The sequence below is a fragment of the Hyperoodon ampullatus genome, assembly GCF_949752795.1.
Source record: "Hyperoodon ampullatus genome assembly, chromosome: 4".
Lineage (NCBI taxonomy): Eukaryota > Metazoa > Chordata > Mammalia > Artiodactyla > Ziphiidae > Hyperoodon > Hyperoodon ampullatus.
In genome coordinates, this window is record NC_136917.1 from 58,479,909 (window position 1) to 58,502,344 (window position 22,436).

Below are 22,436 nucleotides of genomic sequence, written 5' to 3' on the forward strand. Positions count from 1 at the left end.
CAACCAGACACAAAGGAGTCAGCTATCCAAAGAGCTCCCGTGGTTGACGTGTGGGCGTGTGCACAAATGTGTGTAGTCAGCTCAGAGACCTACACATGCGAAGGACAGAGAGGCTTAGGGTTGAAAGGGCTTAGGTATCAACGGGGCCTGAGTTCAAATTCCAGCTCTGCCCCTAACTAGCTGTGTGACTTCTCTAGGCTGCACTTGCCTCAGCTGGGAAAGGGTGATGCTAATACCTACCTCAAAGGGTTGCTGTGGAGATTATATAGAGCACCCAGGATTGCTTCTGGCACATGACAGATGTCTATTAATGGCTAATTTGATGATGATGATGATGACCATATCCTGTGCCTTGCATTCTTGAGTCACACAGAGAGTGGCAAAAACTGGATGAAAGGGAAGTGATGGAGAAAAGTAAAGAACTAGACACATATTCATGTGGGGATGCTGGGGAAAAAAAGTACCTGTTACAAAGAAAAAAAGGAAATTAATGAACTAAATGCTACACAAACCTGCAAATCACTGACTTCTCTAGCCCCTGATGATCTCATCCAGATCCCTGTGCCAGCTCTGAGTGTGCTATTGCCTCTAAAATTCTCTGAGAGCCAGTAATTCCTCTGTGTGATTTATGATCTCTGTATGACCCTGAGTAATTCTGAATGACCTCTTGGTGAACCCATCGACCTTTTCATGACCCAGTTTATTGTCCTCATTTGACCCTTCTGAGGGCCTGAGTTACTATTACCTTCTAAATTTTCACTCAGAAACCACTTCCATGACTCCAATGAGCACACCGACCTCTATCTAACCCAGAGTAATTCTGGATGACCTCTTGGTGAACCTATTGACCTCTATGTGACCCCAAGTAATTCTGAATGACCTCTTGGTGAACCCACTGACCTCTTCATGACCCAGTTTAGTATCCTCATTTGACCCTTCTGAGGGCCCTAAGTTTTTACCTGCTAAATTTTTAGTCAGAAACCACCTCCATGACCCCAGTGAACCCATCCACCTCTATGTAACCCCAAGTAATTCTGAATGGCCCCTTGATTAACTCATTGACTTTCACATGACCCCATTTGGTACCTTCATTATCTGCTCTGGATTCTAAGTTACCTGCTGAGTCTAAGGCCAGAACCTAATCAGTTTCCTTGACTCCCCATCATATCAGCCACCTATTCATTCACAGGTGTGAATGGAACCTAGGAGCAGGTGTGGCCAGAGAGGCCCCTTTTCTACTCACCTCTCAAATCCTGCCTTGGGGCATCTTTAGTATGGCCTGTCAGGAAGAGGTATAGCCCTGTTTAGTGACTTTCCTACTACTACCCTGTCCCCCAGGAGCACTTAGGACATTCGGGTGGCTTCCTGAGTCAGTCTTCCCCACTTCTCCAATTCTTTTTTCTTCTCTCTGCCAGGTCATTTTTGGCTTGTCTCCCCAGCCCTTCCAGAGTCCCAAATGGAAATGGTGACTGTCTGTCCCCCTCCCCACTAGACTGTGAGCCCCGTGTGGACAGGGATCTGGTCAATCCTTTTCTCACCACAGTATCCCCAGCACCCAGCACAGTGTGCAGCACTGTTCACCTTCACTGAATGAGAGGATGGAGGCTCAAGAGACGCTGTCCTCAAAGGTCAGCCCCTAGGAGTCCCTGAGCCCACGGACACGTCCCAGGACCACCAGGTGGCGCAAACCACTTATCACATCTCACCTGCAGTCCTCCAAGTCTCTGGATTTGGACAGTCCTGGAAAATGGACCTATTAAGGGCAGAGGTTGTAGAGGGAATATGATGGGCCATTAGAATGCAGAAAAAAAAGAACTTTGCTTTAGATTTATTTTCATCTCATCTTTTTAAAATTTCTATTTTTGTGTATGTTTTATAATGTACATAATATTTTAGTACAGTAGTACACGTATATAATTTACAATAAATAATTATACAATTAAGAAAGTGAACTAAACGTTTTTTTTACTGATGGGAGGCACAGCTAGTGCTCAGGGAAGCACACGTGTCTGCAGCGGATGGAGCCTGCTCCTCTGCTTTCACTCACCCACCCTCATGAGGTAGAGGGTGGGAAGCTGACCCCAAACTCAAAGGACCTTTGAGACAGCGTGGAGAAAAAAGTACAGAGAGCTTTTTTATGTTGCCACATTGCTCTTTCAATTTCACTTAAATGAACATTTACTTCCACTCAGCAAAATGAAGGTGCCAGATGGTTTGGTTATAAAATACACTCAGCTGATCCAAATTAAATAACCTGGATTTAAGTCACTACATCTCTCCACAGACTCACAGGTCCCTTGTATCAAATGTGAGTGGGCTTATAAATGTTGACTGCTTAGTTGCAAGGTTGGCTTATTAACTAAATATGTTACCACTGAGGTCAAACTGCTGGCCAAACTACAGTAATCTATTTTAAAAATAGAAAGGATTTGCTCATCACAGCTGTATTGCAGGTGCCACCACTGTCAGTCTGAGGATTGCAGGGTTTAAAGGATGCTAGTCTGTGATCATCACATGGAAAATTATTCTTCCCAGACATGTCCTTCACTAGCGTTTCTGAGTCACTAGAAGAGTACGAGAAATAGCAACCTAAAAAACAATCAACAACTTGTCATTCCACCTTTTCCCAAGACCAAGAATTAATGGCTTCCATAACCTTCCCCCACCAGACATCTTTGGGCTTGTTGACAAATGGCTATTTGCAAGGCAGAGTGTCTTTTATTCCTGTAGCAGTAGATCTGTACAAGAGGCCACCTCTGGAGCTCAGAGACCCGGCAGCACCAACATAAAGACCAAAATATAAACAGGGCCACGGTCCCATCCCACTCACACCCCAGGATGCCTGTGGGACAGAAGGGGCAGCACACACACACACACTATTTATACCAAAGCATTAACTGTAAGAGCAGTTTAAGTCACAGGTCAGCCGGAAGAGGGGGAAATAGGGTGAGAGGAGGTCATACTATCTCTACCTTACCTTCCAGAGTGTCAGGGCCTCCAGGGGCCAGAGAGCAGCCCTCCTTGCTAACAAGTGCATTCTGAAATAGGCTTTTCCTACCTCTTATTTCATCCTCTAACTGATATCAGTTCCAAAACCATCTCTAGAGGAGTTCCTTATATATATATATAATTCTTATATATATACATTTATGTCCATATAAAAGAAAGCAGTAGTGGCCTCGATGGATGGAAGATGAGGTGGACACACACTTGAGTGGAGAGAGCTTGGCACTGAGGGACAGGCCTGGGTCCTGGGTTATTGCCAGGTGAGGCAGGAGAATGGGGTGTGGTTCCCAAGGCTGCTGAGTGGAGGAAGAGAGGATAGTGCTGGTGGTCTGCAGACCTGCTGCTGGTCAACTCAGAGGAAGGAGGAGGAGAAAGGGTGGGAGTCCAAGCTGAGACCTGGGGTCAAGACCTGCCCTCGGAAACAAGGGAGATAAGGGGAGGAACTTGTGAGAAGAGGAGAGCCTGGTAAGTTCAACCACCCTTCCCACTTCTTGAGATGGTGGCTAGAGCATGCACACAACTGGCCTAGAAAATGAGGCTCTGGGGTGAAGAGGGATGTGAGAGCTGGGGAGAGGGTCGGAGGCCCAGAGCAGCCCCAGGATGCAAGATCGACACCATGAATAGCATCTCCATCTCCTTGGCCCACAGGGCTCTCCACAGCCCCCTGGCTGCCCAACAACTGCCTGGAGCTGATCCAAGTGGCCCCTAGCTGGAATTGTGCTCACTGACCCCTCTGGGGGCATTGCCTGCCTCTGGGACCTGCCCATCCATGCCAGCTAAGTATCAGGCCCAGTGTTATCCCTCGTGGCTTTGCTGCCAGTTACAGTTCCATGGCCCTGGCTGAGGGCAGGGCTCGAGTGTGTCTTGCGGAGAGAGGGGTCATCCCCCTCCAGGGTGGCCAGCCGGGCCTCAATCCGCTCCAGGTCATCTGAGCCCACTTTGATTTTCACAGCCAGGAGGTGGATGTAGGTCTCATAACGGCTTTTCTGGGGAAAGGGCAGAGAAAGGCCAAAAACAAAGTCAAAAGACAAACAACAAAATGAGAAAAAAATGTATCTTATATAACAAAAGACTAATTTCCTTAATATTTAGAGAGCTCTCACAAATCAATAAAAAGGAGATAAACAACCCAATAAAAAATATTAGGCAAGGGACATGCACAGAAATTTCACTCATAATTTTAAAAACTCTAAATTAATTGTCAATGACATTGGATATGATACCAAAAGCACAGACAAGAGTGAAAATAGACAAATAGGATTTTATCAAAATTTAAAACTTCTCTGTATCAAAGGACACAGTCAATAGAGTGAAAAGGCAATCCACAGAATGGGAAAAAAGTATTTGCAAATCATAAACCTGGTAAGGGTCTAGTATCCAGAATATTAAAGGGAAAAAAAACCTCCTACAACTCAACAACAAAAACACAGCCCAATTTCAGGATGGGCAAAGGACTCCAATAGACATTTCTCCACAGAAGATATACTAATGACCAATAAGCACACAAAAGGATGCTCAACATCACTATTCATCAGGAAAATGCAGATCCAAACCACAATGAGATATCACCTCAAACACATTAAGATAACTACTATCAAAACAAAAACAAAACAGAAAGTAACAAGTGTGTTGGTAAGGATGTGGAAGAATTGGAACCCAAGTACACTATTGGTGGAATGTAAAATGGTACAGCTACCATGGAAAACAGTGCGGCTATTCCACAAAAAGTGAAAAATAATATTACATGCAATTCAACAATTCCACTTCTGGATATAAAAGCAGGACTGAAAGCAGGATCTCAAAGAAACATTTGCACACCCATGTTCATGGCAGCATTATTCACAGTAGCCAAAAGATGGAAGCAACCCAAATGTCCATCAGTCGATGAAAGGATAGCCAAAACGTGGTATACAAATACAACAGAATAGTATTCAGCCTTAAAAAGGAAGGAAATTCTAACGTATGCTACAACAGGGATGAACCTTGAGGACATTGTGCTGAGTGACACCGGCCAGTCACAAAAACATAAATTCTGTATGATTCCATTTATATGAAGTACCTAGAGAGTAGTCACATTCATAGAGACAGAAAGTAGAACTGTGGTTGTCAGGGGCTGAGGCTGGGAGGAGGGTGCTGAGGAGTCTTTGTTTAATAGTTATAGAGTTTCAGTTTGGGAAGGTGAAAAGGTTCTGAAGATTGGTTGCCCAAGAATGTGAACAGGCTTAACACTACTGAACTATATACTTAAAAATGATGATAAGATGATGTTAAGATGATCAATTTTATGCTATGCTTTTTAACCACAATTTTTTAAAAAAAAAATTTAATCCAAATTAAAACAGCAATAAGACACCACTTGTTAAACCTATCAGATTAATGGAGATTATGTCCAGTGTTGGTGAGGGCCTGGAGAGAGAGGCACATTCATGAGCTATTAAAGGGGCTGTAAATTGGTAAACATTTAGGAGGGAGATTTGGCAGTGTCTGAGGCCTTGACTCTGAGCTTCAGGCCCTCACTGCAGTCCCAGGGGAGGCAGGGACTAAGGGTCACAAGACCCTGTTCTCACCCAGCTCTGCCACAGGAGCTGAAAGACCCTTCATTTTGGGCTTCACCTCCCCTACCCTTCATTCTCCCCACCACTCCCCACCACCCCCAGTTAAGCCAGGCAGGGGGTGAGAAAGACCAGGGCTCTGGAGCCACAATCAATTGCCTGGGTTAGGATCCTGGCTCCTGCACTTCCTGTGTCACCTCAAGCACATGATCCAACCTCTCCAAGCCTCAATTTCCCCATCTGTAAAATGGGGATAATAACAAAACCCACGTCACAGAGTTCATATGAGGATTAAATCAATCAATACAAGGGAAGTGAAGAGAATCACACCTGCCAATCAGTGTGGCTTTTTTTACATCACAGAGAGAGTGAAATGGAGAAGACTTCCAAAAGCTATAAAGTGTTATGTTTTTCAAAAGGTCAGGATCAATCCCGGGAGCTCTCCTCTCTCCTCTATGCTGCAGTAGAAAATCAGAGTGGAAATCTAGAGGCTGAGAGGGGCGACTTCCCACCCTTCCTGCTCCAGGGGCTTCCTGACTTGGTCTCAGCCTCTCTTGTGTCTGTCCACCCCCCTGGTGCAGGTCGGTCCAAAATGGACAAGTGGTTCCTGCCTTCCTCCCCCAAGTCCACCCCACCATCCTTCACCCCACGGTGGGGCAGAACCAGGGGAGGGGGCAGAGACAAGACGGAAAGAAGGGGGAGCTCAGAAGGAAAGACCAAGGTGCTCTGCTTGATAAACCTATGTGAAAGAGGCACAGGAGACACAAGGCGGGAAAGTCACGTGGAGAGGGCTTATGAGTTCTGTGGTTTGGTCGTAAAAACTTCCCGAGAAGCTGGGCCTATGGGGAAAGGGGAGGTGAGGATGGGGCTTGGAGAAAGATGTAGAGGGGTGACAGGGGTCTCTGGTAGAGCCCGTCTGGTGCTCTTTGAGAGACATAAGTGAGGGCACAATTGTTTGTGCAGCTGGACTGTGCAGAGATAGGCCCACAGGAGACCACAGTCCACGACTACCTCAGGGGAGCCCCCAAAGCAGGAGCCCCTGGTCGGGGAATGATGTGGAAGGCAGGAGCTGGCCTCTTCCTCCTGCTCTAGCCCTGTTCTTCAAAACCCCTCCTTTGAAGGGCCCACCTCAAACGTGAGATAATGCTCCTTCAGCCGGTTCTCCTCAGCCTCCTTGGACTTGATGCCCCTCTCGACCGGGTGACACCTGTGCTCAGCCAGCTCTGCAGTCACCTGCCTCAATTTATTCTCATGAGAACGCAGCTGCTCCTCCTGCAAAGACAAGCCATGGACTGTGAGGTCCCACTCTCAGGAGGTCACAGGGCTATCCCACCAGGAGCTGCTTCACCAAAGGGAAACTGAGGCCTGGCCAGGGTTGTCAAATACACAGGGGCAGAGCCGGGTCTAGGCCCAAGGGAGCGTTCCGCCGCTGCCTTCCTTCCTCCCCTCCTGCCATTGGCATCAGCTCTCCTAGAGCCTCCCCAGCAGGCTCAGGAGATGAGAGACCCTCACACTGTGTGTGGACGCAGACACTCCCTTACACAAACACACAGTCACCCAGACACAGCCCCTGGCTCCTATGAACCGTCACATGCACACAAACCCACTGGACCAAGGGGCAGCCCGGCCTCGGCACCCCCTGGCTTCATACGATGCACACAGTCTCTCACATTCACGCCCGGACATGGCTGATGGCCACAGACCCAGGATCATACCCAAAGACACTGTCACTCACAGACAAGTGCACAGTACACCCCAGCCATCACAGCACAGCCAGACCCCTTTGTGCCATGCAGGCACTGGGCTGCATGCATTTGTGTGTGGGGTGTGTGTGTGTGTGTGTGCGCAGACACAAGTGTGGTGTAGGTGTGGGTGCACAGCACGTGTGTATACACATAAACATGCGTGTGCTTGAATGGCATGTGTGCACATGGGGGGAGTGTGCACCGCTTGCACAGCCCCAGGGGCTCTGTGGAGAAGACCCCGGACAAGGGCCCTGACAGGAAGGGAAGTATGGCGCTGCCCCTGCCCTCCACCTCACAAGTAGTGGCCCACCATTTATCCTCCCCTCTCAAAAAAAACCTCTGAAAAATGGAGTATTAATGAGTAGGAGCTTTTTAAGGATTACAAATAAAATATTTAAGGGTAGGTGAGGGCAGCAAAAGAGCCCTGGATGAAGGGGCAGCCAAGTCTCACCTGTCGCTCGCTCCCTGTGACACACACATTCTCTCCCATTCGTCCCAGACACACGTTATGCCCACAGACCACAACCACATCCACAGGACACACTGCCACTGGCACACCCAGACCATTGTGTGGTGTGTGGCCTCAGTCTCCCCATCTGTAAACGGGGATGGGGTGCGGTGGAGATGGAGGAGAATATCTGCCCTTGTCTCTTAGCCCAGGACCAGGCACCGGATAGGCGCTGAGGTGAGGGCTGTTGAATGGGGGACCTGGCACGGCAGAGGCAGCCTGGGGAGGTGGTGTCGTGATCCCAGGAGCTTGTACCTGGCAGAGGCGAGTGGTGCAGGAGGGCAGCAGGGGCCGACAGAACTTCTTCATGGAGCTGACGGCAGCTGGGAAGGCGGGCGCCGAGAAGATGGCAGCCACCAGGTTGATCCTAAGGATCCAGGACAGCATTTCTTCCTTGCTCCTGGGGAAAGGAGGGGAGGGGAGAGCGCACTGGCTTCTCACAATAGGACTCCCTATCCCACACCCAGCACCCAGTACCCAGCACCAGCCTGGCACAGAGAGGGCATGAAGACCTCCGTGTAAGTGGGCAAAGGAGTGAGGGAGGATGGCAGGATGGGGGCTGGATGGGCCTGGTCACATCTGTGTAGGGAGCTCCCCTCTGTCCCAGCTCCCAGGCAAGACCTGGATTTTCATGTGGAAATAAAGCTGCCCAGCCAGGTTCAGAGCTAACAGCCTGGAGCTAATGAGTGTGACACCAGCAGGGGATTGTTAGAGGCAGCTGGGCAACTGGTCACCCCCACTTGGCCATCTCGTCCCTGCCCCACTACCTGGCCCGGCACATCCACTCTTGTCCTGAGAGCTCACTTACCAGCCTCCCCCCTTTTAATCTCATCTGACACATGAAACCCCAATCTCAAGTCACAGGAGGATGGAGCGCAGGGGAGTGGAAAGAAGGTCTTATGGAGAAACTGTAGGGTGAGTCTTTTGCACCCGTCCCCCCGACTTTAAGTGGAGGATGATAAAGATCCCATCTGCCCTGTATTTAGGGACTTCAGTGCACATCAGAATCACCTAGAGGGCTTGTTAAAACACAATTGCTGGGCCTCCCTGGTGGCGCAGTGGTTGAGAGTCCGCCTGCCGATGCAGGGGATACGGGTTCGTGCCCCGGTCTGGGAGGATCCCATATACCGCGGAGCGGCTGGGCCCGTGAGCCATGGCTGCTGAGCCTGTGCATCCGGAGCCTGTGCTCCGCAACGGGAGAGGCCACAACAGTGAGAGGCCCGCGTACCACAAAAAAAAAAAAAAAAAAAAAAAAAAAAAAAAAAAAAACACAATTGCTGGCCCATCCCCAGCATTTTTTTTTTTTTTTTTTTTTTTTTTGTGGTACGCGGGCCTCTCACTGTTGTGGCCTCTCCCGTTGCGGAGCACAGGCTCCGGACGCGCAGGCTCAGCAGCCATGGCTCACGGGCCCAGCCGCTCCGCGGCATATGGGATCCTCCCAGACCGGGGCACGAACCCGTATCCCCTGCATCGGCAGGCGGACTCTCAACCACTGCGCCACCAGGGAGGCCCTCCCCAGCATTTTTGATTCAGGAGGTCTAAGGTGGGACCAGAGAAACTGCATTTCTAACAGGTTTTTCAAGAGATGCTGAGGGAACCACACTTGAGAACCAGTGCTGCTGGGGAGGGACCCAAGCTGTTTACGGATACACTCACTCTCATGGCTGCTGTGCAGGGGAAGCTAAGGGCGCCTCCCCTGAGGTGGACGAGGCGAGGGGATGGGGCAGGTCCTGAGCCCAGGGTGGGAGCGAGGGTGCTCCCACTCCTACTTACGGTGCCTGGAAGAGGAAGACCCTCCAGTCGGCTGTCTTCAGCTTGAGCACATTGGACTTCTTGCTGTAGTCGGAGGCCCTGGTGGCCAGAGCATGGTGCACACGAATGGCGTTCTTCAAGTCGCCCTCAGACAGGGCTTTGTCAGGCCTGTACTCATCCTGGACAAGCCAGGTAGGGGTTGGGCAAGCCTCTGTCATCACCAGGCTCTGACTTACTGACCCATACTTCCTCCACCCTCACTGTCCCTCCCTTTTGCTCTCCTTCTCTCTGTCCCTGTACATCCCACCATTATTCAAGCTGCTGCCACTCTGATGCCATGCCCACCCCAAGAAGACTCACTAGGCACTCCTCCCCAGTTGGTCTCAGAAGCCTGAACAGGCCTTACACTGTGTATCCTCTGAACCCCTGAACATTCAAAAGACCCCTCCCTGAAACCACCAAAGCCCTTCGTGAGCCCAAGTAAGGCCTTTGATGAGGGAGGACCCAGAATCTGCCTAAGCTCTAGGTCCTGCCCGGGACTCTCTGGACACCATAAGGCAGGGGCTGAGCTGACCCTTTCTGGGTAAGGACTCTGGGGTAGTCTCTCACCTTCTGCAGGTACAGAATGGTCCCTTTGAGCACCGCGTAGAATTTCTTCCAGCCACGCCTCCCACGGGGCGCTGGGGAGGGGGGCACGGGTAGTGTGGCCACAACCAACCACCCCGATATCTCTTCCCTTGTGTCCCCCACACGTCTGCCTGCATGGGCATTACCAGAGGAGTGGCCAAGGGGGTGTGGACCCCCTCTGGACTAGCATCCCTCCCCATGCCCCTTCCCCGCTGACACCCACTCCTCTTGCCATCCATGTCGGCGTGAGTCTTCCGGGTCAGCACACCATGCTTGTAGGTGGTGGCGCTGAAAGCCTGTGGGACATCCAGGAAGGGGTTGCTACCATCCAGGATCCGTGTCACCTTCTTTGTGCCTGTCCCAAACTTGTCATCCACCAGCTCAGACAGTGATTTCCTCAGCTCATCTTCATCACTAGGAAAGCACTAGGCCTGAGTACCACCTCCATGGAGGCCTCATCCCTACATCAACATGCCCTCTCCCCACAAAACACCCCTTTGGAAGCCAGTTAGAGGTAAAGAGCAGAGATAAGGAGGTTCCAGTTCCAGACCACAGGTCCAGACCTTTGTCCCCTCCCCTGAGTCTTCAATTCTGACATCTCTCCTCTGAGCTTTGATTTTTGGTCTCCAAGCTGCAATCTTCACCCTTGATCACAAAGCTGGAGACCTTACTACCTTCAGACTTCCTTCCTTGCCTTTCTTCTCCTCTCTGAAAGCCCAGCCCCAGGGAGCAGTAACCCATGGCCAGACTGCCCAAGCCCCAGGGACATGGTGAGGGAGGGAAGGTCAGTAGATGAGGCCCCTAAAGTCTAGGTTCCCCAGCCTAGAAGCCCTGGTATAAGAATGCCAGCTCTCCCCAGCTGGACTGGGGTTCCTAACAATCCCTGCCTGGGACCTCTTCATGGACCCAAAGACTCAGGCTGCCCTGGGGAGTACAGCAACTCCCCAGTGGAGTGGCAACTTTCCTCAGGAGGCTGTTAGTCTCCCCAATCAGCAAGGTCACCACACCTCTTTCCAGATGGCTGGGCGCCTCCAGGTCTCTCTGCCCTCACAGGGGAAGAAGTTAGGGGGCAGTCACCTCTCCCCATTGCCAACAGCATCACCACCTCAACATGGTCAGATTACTGGAGTTGTAAAGGGACTCATAGCTCATGCCTGTGTACCTCCCCGAGGGGAAAGAGCTATCATCATTGGGAATAGTGGCAATATCCCCTGAACAGAAAACCTGTTGTGAACATCATGAAACTAAACCCACAGTTCAATCTATTCCATAGCTGTAAACATTGCACACTTTTTTATCAAGACAGAAAACAAACCCAAAGGGGAACTCAACACCAGGAGCTGGCCAGCTGGCCAGGGGTCACCAGGGCCCTGGGTGGGAGAAATCAGCACCATGGAGAGTAACCGGCGTGACTTCCCAGTACCCCCAGCCACTCCCCCTCCCCCTCCCCGTAATTCAGTCTCCCCAGACCTGTGCCCATGGGCACTACTCACATGGCCCATTCCAGCTTTTCATTCTTGATGGAGTTGTAAAGCGTCTGGGAGAGGGGAAAAAAAAGAGAGAGGAGTTCAATGAACAGTCAAGGAAATCTCCATCTAGCGATGTGGATGTGGTGAGGGAGCATCTTTTCAGCCAGTGGGGCAAAGTAGGTGTTTGATTCACACTTATTTATTGGAGGGGTGAATAAATGGGGGATGGGTGGGTAGATTCGTTTTTAGATGATTGGATAGACTTGAGGATGAGTGGGTGGATGGGTTGGTAGGTAGGTGAATGGGCAGGGAAATGGGTGAGTGGATGTGGAGTGTATATAGGGGACTGTGTAGGAGTGTATGTGTGGGTGATGGGTGAATGGGTGGGTGTATGGGCAGGTGAATGATTGAGTTGCAGGGTGGGTGGGTGGATGGAAGGATAGGTATATGGGAGGATGGGTAGATGGGTGGATGAGTAGACAGGGAGTAGGTGGGTGAAGGGACTGGGATTATTTGATCTTACTTACAAAAACACTTTTAAGTGCTTCCTGACAGTGAAGAACATAATTATGGTAAGAACAGTGATGGAGGCAATGTTTATTTTTTGACCTCCAGACTCACTATTCAACTGCCCACCTGATATCATCAGGTCCCTCTAACTCACTATCTAAAACTGAACTAATCATCTACCCCCCAGAAACCTGCTCCTCTTCCTCCAAGGTGGAGAACTGACAGGGATTGAAAGGCCAGAGTTCCACCTTGGGCTTCAGCCTCAAAAGAAAATTAGATTCCTGGTGATGTTGAAAGAATGAGTGGGCTTTTCCCTGTGGTAATGATAATGATGGTAGTGGTGAAGGTGGTAGTGGTGATAAAGGTCGTGGTGATGGTGGCGGCAGCTGTGACAATGGGTGGCAAGTTTGAGGATTACCATGACAGCAATAATGATAGTGGAGCACTAAAAACAAATCTCACAGAGCCTACCCCTCTGCCTAACTCAGGGAACACATAACAGTCACATGTTGAGCTGGATGGTCTCTACCTCTGTCCCAAAGTCATCACGACCCTGACCCCAGAATTAGGAATCTTGACCATCAGGATTTAGTGGGCAGAAACCTCTATTCTCTCCACCCACCCTGGACACAGCTGGGGCCACAGGGACCCTTAGCAATTTATACCTTCAGCAGGTCTTTGGCAAAGTCTTGTCCGTCATTCAGCTGGTCCAAGTTGGCAATGAATTGCTGGCAGGACATCTTCTTGCCAATGTTCTGTAATGGAGAAATGGTTCTGCCTGAGAGTAGGGATGGAGGTTGGTGTGGTCCCCACACCCTGCCCTGCCCGGCCAGAAGGGATGAGGCAGCATCAAGGGCAGTAATGAAAAAAAGACTGCCTGGATTTCCCTTTGTCTCCCAAGAGTTTACAAAACTCTTTTTCACATTCAAGATTCTATTTGATCCTCAAGCATCATGAGAGGTCGGGGTTCTCCTCAAACCCAGATGAAGGAGTCAGGTTAGATGATGTATTGTAATAGCTGACATTTGCCGGGTGCCTAGCATGTTCCAGGTATTGTACTCAACATGCATTATCTTATTTCCTTCTCACAACAAAGAGAAGGTGAGGTGGGTGTTATTATTATCCCCACTTGACAGGTAAGGAAACTGAGGTGCAGGAAGGTGAAGTGACGTGCCCATGATCACACAGCAAGGAAGTAGAAGGGCTGAGTGTGTCTGACACCAAAGCCCATGCTCTCACCCGCTACTCCATGGTTAACTCTCCCAAGGTCACACAGCACCAGGACTTGAACCCAGACCTCTTGGCTCCTGAGCAGAAGCTCTGTGTATTCCGTCACAACTGTCTCACCCTCTCACCTGTACAGAGGGGCGGCAAGACCTCCAAGAGGTAGGTGAAGTGAGGGAGAGTTTGGTCTTAAGAGAATCAAAAATCAATTTCCACCAACACACATGGGTACCCCATGCTGAGCTGCACTGGGACCTAGGGAGCCCAAGCAGATGGTTTCACTCCAGGAGGCACAAACAGACAAAGATCTGGGAATGACTGTACCCCAAAGTTCTGCCTTCGTTTTTTAACCAATGATTAGAAGAGGGGCTCCAGCCCTCCAAACTCAACATCTGATGTGCATACTTTCAGACTTGCAGGGTCCACGTTTGAGGAAACACTGGTGGCACTTCACCTTTGAGAAGACAAAGATCCTTGAACACTAGATACTTACTGGTGTAGGATTTTGTGGATTTAGGTTTGCTATAAGGCAGTGTCTCCCAAGATTCACCTACCGATGGGAATAGGAATTCCCCCCAGAAAAGGATTTCATAATCAAATAAGTTTATATGTTTCAGAGTTTTTAATGTGCTTCTGTGTGTTAAGAGTCTCCAAGGAGAGGATTCCACATACAGTGTCTCAAATTTATTGACCTTGGCACCATTTTAGCAAAGATTCTATTAACATCATGTGGGACATGCACACACCACAGAAAATAATTCAGAAAACAATGATAGAAAGCTTTATAAGTAGCTGGCAAGCAAGAATTTTCTATACCTTTCCCAAAGGGTTAAGGAGAAATGACCTATGTGTGCCTTAATATAGTATGTTTCATAAGTCTATGTGTATATTTTACATGTACATATATGTATTATGTGTACATGTATATAATCATTTATGTGTACATTCGTAATTGAGGAATATGAGGGTAATGTTGATAATATTGCCTGAGTTCCACACACACTGAACATTCCCCAGCCATCAGTCAGGGGTGCAAAATCAAAAAATAACCAGGCTGGGCTTCCCTGGTGGCGCAGTGGTTGAGAGTCTGCCTGCCGATGCAGGGGACACGGGTTTGTGCCCCGGTCCGGGAAGATCCCACATGCCGCGGAGCGGCTGGGCCCGTGAGCCATGGGCGCTGAGCCTGCGTGTCCGGAGCCTGTGCTCCGCAAGGGGAGAGGCCACAGCAGTGAGAGGCCCGCATACCGCAATCAATCAATCAATCAATCAATCAATAACCAGGCAAGATTTCCAATCCTAGTAATGACAGACTATCTTATTGCAGATGAACCTTCCCATCAGAAACAATTGCTGGTCAAAATATTAATAAAACAACTATGTGAAGACACTGGAGAAATATAAGAGCAATGAGGACTTCAAGGCTAAAGATCCTGCAAATAAGGGAAACATGGAGGTGATGAGGCTGACTAGGAGCAGCTTTCCTCTTTGAAGCATTTGTCAATTCTCAAGCAGTGTACAAAAGGGTGAGCAACTCAGTGGTCAATAGGACTAGAGAACAAAAATTGGAATTCAGGGCCCACCAAGGACAAGGGGCCCTGGGAAACACTCCGGTCATACTTCAGCAAAACACCTGAAATTAAGAAAAGAAGGAAATTCTTCAGACAGAAGGAAAGTTATCTCAGATGGAAGCATGGAGAAGCAGAAAGGAATGAAGAGCAAAAAAAAGGGTGGCTAAGTCTAAATGAATATTGACTGTGCAAAATAACAATAATAAAGTTTTCTGGGGAATAAAATATAGAAAAAGATATAATATTTAAAAGGATGATAACAGTAGTATATAAGTTGAGAAGACAAATAAATGAAGTTGAGGCATTTTAAGGTTATTTCATTTCCCAGGATGTGGTAAAAAGTACTTTAACAAGTCAGGGATGCATATTGCAAATGACAAAAAGAATTCACAACTAACAAGCTAACAGGGGAAAATGGAATTCTAAAAAATACTTAAATAATCCAAAAGTAGGCAAGAAAGGAGAAAAAAAAAGCAATATAGACCAGATGAGTCAAAGAGAAAACAAAGAGTAACCTGGTATGTTTGAACTCAAATATATTAGTAATTCATTAAATGGTACAATTAAAAGGCAAAGATTAATAGACACCTCTTAAATATAAAGGGACAGAAATCTTGGAAAAAGGATAGAAAAAAGATATACATGTAAACACTAGCAAAAGAACTCCAGTATAACTACACTAATAACTGACAAAGTAGACTTAAAGGTAAGAAGCATTACTAGAAATAGAGACATCTCATAATGATAAAAGGGTCAATCTACCAGAAGATATAAGCATCCTAAATTTGTATGCATCTAATAACACAGTCTCAAAAAATAAAAGACAAAAATGGACAGAACTAAAAAGAGAAAGACATTCACAATCTTGGTTGAAGATTTTAACACTGCTTTCTCAGTAACAAGAACAAAAATACTAAGCAATTAATTTGTTAGTAACAATCAATTAATTAATGCCAACAAATTAGGAAACCTAGATAAAATAAACAAATTCCTAGAAACATACAAACTACCAAAACTGGCTCAAGCAAAAATAGGAAATCTGAATAGACCTAAAAAGAAGTAGAGATTCAATCAGTAATCAAGAACCGCACAAAAGAAAATTCTAAGACCAGATGGCTTCACTAGTGAAGTTTACCAAACATTTAAAGAAAAATTAACACCAATACTTCTTAAGCTCTACCCAAAAACTGAAGAAGAGGGAACACATCCTAACTCATTCTATAAGGCCAGCATTACTTTGATACCAAAACCAGACAAAGAAATCACAAGAAAATAAAACTATAGAACAGTATCCCCTATAAATATAAATGTAAAAACCCTCAACAAAATACTAGCAAACAGCAGCATATTAAAAGGATTATGGACTTCCCTAGTGGCCCAGTGGTTAAGAATCCACCTGCCAATGCAGGGGACACGGGTTTGAGCCCTGTTCCAGGAAGATCCCACATACCGTGGAGCAACTAAGCCTGTGCACCACAACTACTGAGCCTGCACTCTAGAGCCCGCAAGGCACAACTACTGAGCCCACGTGCCACAACTATTGAAGCCTGTGTGCCTAGAGCACATGGTCCGCAACAAGAGAAGCCAAGACAATGAGAAGCCTGCACACCACAACAAAGAGCAGCCCCCACTCGCCACAACTAGAGAAAGCCTGTGCGCAGCAATGAAGACCCAACACAGCCAAAAGTAAATAAATAAATAAATTTATTTTTTTTTAAAGGATTATATATCATGACCAAGTGGAATGCATCCCAGGAATGCAAGGATAGTTCAACATATAAAAATCTATTAACAGGGGCTTCCCTGGTGGCGCAGTGGTTGGGAGTCCGCCTGCCAATTCAAGGGACATAGGTTCAGGCCCTGGTCCGGAAGGATCCCACATGCCGCGGAGCGACTAAGCCTGTGCATCACAATTACTGAGCCTGCGCTCTAGAGTCCATGAGCCACAAGTACTGAAGCCCGCCCACCTAGAGTCCATGCTCCCCAACAAGAGAAGCCACCGCAATAAGCCCGCTCACCGCAACGAAAGAAAGCCCACGTGTAGCAACAAAGACCCAATGCAGCCAAAAATAAATAAATTTTTAAAAAATCTATTAACATAATACAGCACATTAATAGAAAGAAGGGGGATAAAACACATGATCATTTCAATTGGTGCAGAAAAAGCATTTGGCAAGATTCAACACTTCTTTCATGGGAAAAACACTCAACAAACTAGGAATAGAAGAGAACTTCCTCAACGTGATAAAAGGCATTTATGAAAAACCCACAGCTAACATCACACACTCTGGTGAAAGACTGAAAGCTTTCCCCCTAAGATCAGGAAAAGGCAAGAATACTGATTTCTCCCATTTCTATTCAACATTGTACTAGAAGTTCTAGCCAGAGCAATTAGTCAAGAAAAATAAAAGTCCCCCGAATTAGAAAGAAAGAAGTGAAATTATCTCTATTCACAGATGATATGATCTTACATACAGAAAATCCTAAAGAACTCACCAAAAAACTATTAGAGCTAACACACAAATTCAGTAAAATTTCAAGATATAAGATCAACACACAAAATCAATTACATTTCTATATGTTAGTAATGAACAATCATAAAATGAAATTAAGAAAACAATTCCATTTACAATAGCATCAAAAGGAATAAAGTACTTAGAAACAAATTTAACCAAGGAGGTGAAAGACTTGTACATTGAGAACTAAAAAAGGTTGCTGAAAGAAATTAATGACATAAATAAATATAAAGACATCCTGTGTTCATGAACTGGAAGACTTAATATAGTTAAGATGGTAATACTTCACAAACTGATCTACAGATTCAATACAATTTCTATCAAAATCCCAATGGCCTTTTTTGCAGAAATGTAAAAGCTTATCCTCAAATCCATATGGAATTGTAAGGGATCCCAATAGCCAAAACAATCTTGGAAAAGAACACTTTCTGATTTCAAAACTTACTACAGAGTTAGACTAATCAAAACAGTGGGACACTGGCACAAGAATAGATATATACATCAGTGGCATAGAATTAAGACTCCAGAAATAAACCCATACATCTATGGTCAATTGATTTTTTTAATTGAGTAAATCTGACATGTAACATTGTGTAAGTTTAAGGTATACACTGTGTTACTTTGTTTTTCTGTTGTTGGTGTTTTTTGCGGGGGGGCCACACCATGCAGCATGTGGGATCTTAGTTCCCCGACCAAGGATCAAACCCATGCCCCCTGCATTGGGAGCATGGAGTCTTAATCACTGGACCACCAGGGAAGTCCCTACACTGTGTTACTTTGATACATTTATAAATTGTAATGCTATGATCAATTGATTTTTGACAAGTGTACCAAGACCATCCAATGGGGAAAGAATAGTCTCTTCAACAAATGGTGCTGGGACAAATGTGCTGGGAAATTTGAATATCCACAGCAAAAGAATGAAGTTGGACCCTTACCTCACACCATATACAAAAAGTAACTCAAAATGGATCAAAGACGTAAACATAAGAGCCAACACTATAAAACTCTTAGAAGAAAACATAGGGCTAAATCTTCATGACCTTGTATTTAGCAAAGGTTTCTTAGATATGACACCAAAAGCACAAGCAACAAAAGAAAAAATAGATAAACTGGATTGCATCAAAATTTAAAACTTTTGTGCCCCAAAAGACACTACTGGGAGAATGAAAAGACAATCTATAAAAAGGGGAAATTTTTTCTAACCAAATTCTAAGAGTATAGTATTTAGAATAAATAAAGAACTCTTACAACTCAACAACAAAAACACAAGCAACCCAATTAAAGAAAAGCAAAAGATTTAAATAGACATTTCTCCAAAGAAGATATACAAATGATCAATAAGCATATGAAAAGATGCTCAAGATTACTAATCATTAGGTAAATGCAGATTAAAACTATAATAAGATATAACTTGGCTATTATCAAAAAGCAGAAAATAACAAATGTTGGTAAGGAGGTAGAGAAACTGGAAACTTTGTGCACTACTGGTGTGAATGTAAAATGGTGCAATCATTATGGAAAACAGCATGGTTATTCCTCAAAAAGTGAAAAATAACATCACCATATGATCCAGCAATACTACTTCTGGGTATATACCCAAAAGAATTAAAAGCAGAGTCTCAAAGAAATATTTGCACACCCATGTTCATAGCAGCACTATCCACAGTAGCCAAAAGATGCAAGCAACCCAAATGTCCATGAGCAGATGAAAGGATACACAACATGTGGTATATACATACAGTGTAATAGTATTCAGCCTTAAAAAGGAAGGAAATTCTGATACATGCTACAACATCAATGAACCTTGAGGATATTATGCTAAGTGACATAAGCCAGCCACAGAAACAAATTCTGTATGATTCCAATTATATGAGGTATGTAGAGTAGTAAAATTCACAAAGACAAAAAGCAGAATGGTGGTTGCCAAGGGCTGGGGGGCAGGGAATGGGGAGTTGTTCAATGGATATAGAGTTTCAGTTTGAGAAGATGAAAAAGTTCTGAAGACTGGTTGCACAACAATGTGAATAGACTTAATACTACTGACCTATACATATAAAAATGGAGAGGATGGTAAATTTTACGTAATGCATATTTTACCACAATTTTTAATTTTTTTTTACAACTTTAAATAAAAATTATAAAACCCCCAAAAATGGGCAAAGTATCAATACCTGAATAGACATTTCACCAGAGAAGATATACAAACGGCCACAAGCACATGAACATATGCTCAATATCAATAGTCACTAGGGAGATGCAGATTAAAACCAAAATGAGATACCACTTCATACCCACTAAAACAGCTATCATTATAAAAGAAAACAAAGAAAGAAAAGAAAAGAAGTGTTGGCAAGGAGGTGAATAAATTGAAACCATTATACATTACTAGTGAGTATTTTAAATGGTTCAGCCACTATGGAAAATAGTTTCACAGTTTCTCAAAAAGTTAAACACAGGATTACCATAAGATGCAGCTGGTCTACCCCTAGGAATTGAAAACAGGTGTTCAAACAAAAACTTGTACACAAATATTCAGAGTAACACTATTCACAATATCGAAACGGTGGAAACAATCTAAACATTCACTAAAAGACAAATGGGTACACAAAATGTGGCATATCCATTCAATGGAATACTATTCGGCCATAAAAACAAATGAAATTATGACACATGCTACGACATGGATGAACCTTGGAAACATTACATTAAGTGAAGGAAGCCAGATACAAAAGGCTACATACTATATGATTCCATTCACATTAAATATCCAGAATAGGCAAATCCATAGAGACAGAAAACAAATTAGTGGTTGCCAGGGGCTGGAGGAAGGAGAGAATGGGGAGTGACTGAGAATGGGTATGGGGTTTCCTTTTGGGGTGATGAAAAAGTTCTGGAACAAGAGAGTGGTGATGGTTGCACACCATGTGAACGTACTTAATTCCACTGAATTTTACACCTTAAGCTGGGTAAAATGGTAAATTTATGTCTTGTATATTTTACCATAATAAAAAAATCATTAAGGATATACAAGATTTTTACAACACAGTTAAAAGACTTGACCTTATTAACACATGGAACATTACAACCAACAAATGCAGAATACACTTTCATCTACTAAAATCAATCTCTCTCTGGATGGGAAAGTAAGATAATCAACTGCAAAAAAGTGAAATCATATTGGGTGAATTACCTGATTTAAAATAAAATAACAACAATAACCAGGCAAAAAGACATGTACCAGAAAAGAAAAAGAAAGAGAGAAGGGAAGGGAAAGGAAGGGAAGGGAAAGGAAGGGAAGGGAAGGGAAGGAAAGGAAAGGAAGAAAGGGAGAGAGAAAGAGAAAGGAAGGAAGGAAGGGAAAGAAAGAAAGAAAGAAAGAGGGAGGGAGGGAGGGAGAGAAAAAGGGAAAGAGAGAAGGAAAAGATGCGTGTCCAGAAACTCCAAAGGCGAGCTGACATGGATGATTTGGGGCCTCCAAGTTCCCAGTTCCTCCCTTCCTCCACCACCATTTGGATCAAAAGGGCCTCCCTGCTGCCTTGACCCTCAAAACTGTTCCCACAGCTTCTGTCTCCAATCAGAAAAGAGTTATGGTTGGCCTGGCCACAGCCCCATTCCAAGGCCTTTTCCACAGGTCTGGCGTGACCTGCCTGCGCAGGCCTGGGGTCAGAACAATCCCAGCCTGTCTTTAAGTCTCCCCCCAAGAGCAGAATCAGACAGGCCAAGAAGAAAGAAAGTAGATGTCATCCTTCAGGGCAAGGAGAGGGGCCAACTGAAAGTCCCATGGGCAGGGAAACCCTCATCACTGTTTGCAAATCTAGACTAAACCTGAGTTGTACTCAGTGTTCCTTTAAAGTTCTTGTATGACACTCAGATGGCTCTTAGATGCCATCTGAGAATGGGCAGGACCCCCCGCCCCAAGTCTTCAGAATAGTATCCCAACGCCTGCATCTGTCCAGTCCTCCACCATCCAGCACCAACCCACCTCCCCAGCACTCCCACTGCTAACCTTCAGGCAACCCAAGTTTGAGAGAAATTAAGCTTTTCTTGAAAAAAAACTTATCTTTGTTTCAGCTTGAAAGCTCATGGCACAGCTTCTCCCATCCATCTCCTCCCCCCTCTACTGGCCTCAGCCTAGACGCTTCTCCCTCCCTCACCCCAGCGTTCACTCCATTAACCAGTGCTAGTGACTGCACATCCAAAATACATTTTTAATACCTCTCCTTGTCTCCATCTCCAATTCTCACCCAAGCTCCCATCTTCTCTTGTCTGGAGGTTAAAATCACCCTCTTCTGACATCCTCCCCTTCCAGCTCACTCTGTCATGGGGAATGAGCTTTCCCTACTCCCAGCTAAAGCCACTCTCCACCTATGCTCTGTTGCTCATCTCAAGGAAAGCTTCGATTTTCCCTTCTCTCTCTTGCATCATCAGTTTCTCCTTGCCTGCTTAGTGGATACTACTGACATACACACATGCCCTAGTCAGATTTGAAAGAGTTCCTCCTAGACCCCTCCAGCCAGTGGCTCATTTCAGGAGCCCACTCAAAGCCAAATATCGCAAAAGAATTCTCCACATCCTCCAATTCCTCCCCTCCTATCCTCATCTCCACCCACTCCAGCCTGGCATTTGTCCTCTCCACTCCACCTAAAGTGCTGTTGTGAAGGTCTCCAATGACCTTGACCATGCAGTGATAATGACCCACCGATGGGCATTCCAACCTCAATGATCATTTTTCTGTTGACATCTTTCTTGACCTCATGGCAGCCTTTTAAGCAGTTGGCCACTCCTTTCTCCTTGAAACGCTTTCTTCTCTTGACCTCTGAGACACTGCACATTCCTGGTTTTCCTCCCATCTCCATGGCTGCTTCAAAGCCTTTCCTGCTGCTCTGCTTGACCTTTAAATAATGCCATGCCCTGGGACGAGGTCACCAGCCCGCCTCTCTCCCTGAGGCACTCAGC

At 45.9% G+C, this 22,436-nt stretch overlaps 1 protein-coding gene across 1 annotated transcript in view; it reads right to left on the reverse strand.

The window, feature by feature from the left end:
* Positions 1-3,782: 3,782 nt before the first annotated feature.
* The window catches only part of PSD2 (pleckstrin and Sec7 domain containing 2), a gene marked incomplete at its 3' end in the record, with an annotated part of 36,150 nt that continues 17,496 nt past the window's right edge, over positions 3,783-22,436 (reverse strand). Inside the window, exons 8-15 of the mRNA XM_079704132.1 lie at positions 12,835-12,924; positions 11,684-11,727; positions 10,414-10,604; positions 10,173-10,243; positions 9,585-9,742; positions 8,067-8,211; positions 6,687-6,830; positions 3,783-3,992 (exon numbers count right to left, since the gene is read on the reverse strand). Coding sequence (XP_079560258.1) covers positions 3,783-3,992; positions 6,687-6,830; positions 8,067-8,211; positions 9,585-9,742; positions 10,173-10,243; positions 10,414-10,604; positions 11,684-11,727; positions 12,835-12,924 — 1,053 coding nt within the window. The remainder of the gene's footprint in view (positions 3,993-6,686; positions 6,831-8,066; positions 8,212-9,584; positions 9,743-10,172; positions 10,244-10,413; positions 10,605-11,683; positions 11,728-12,834; positions 12,925-22,436) is intronic.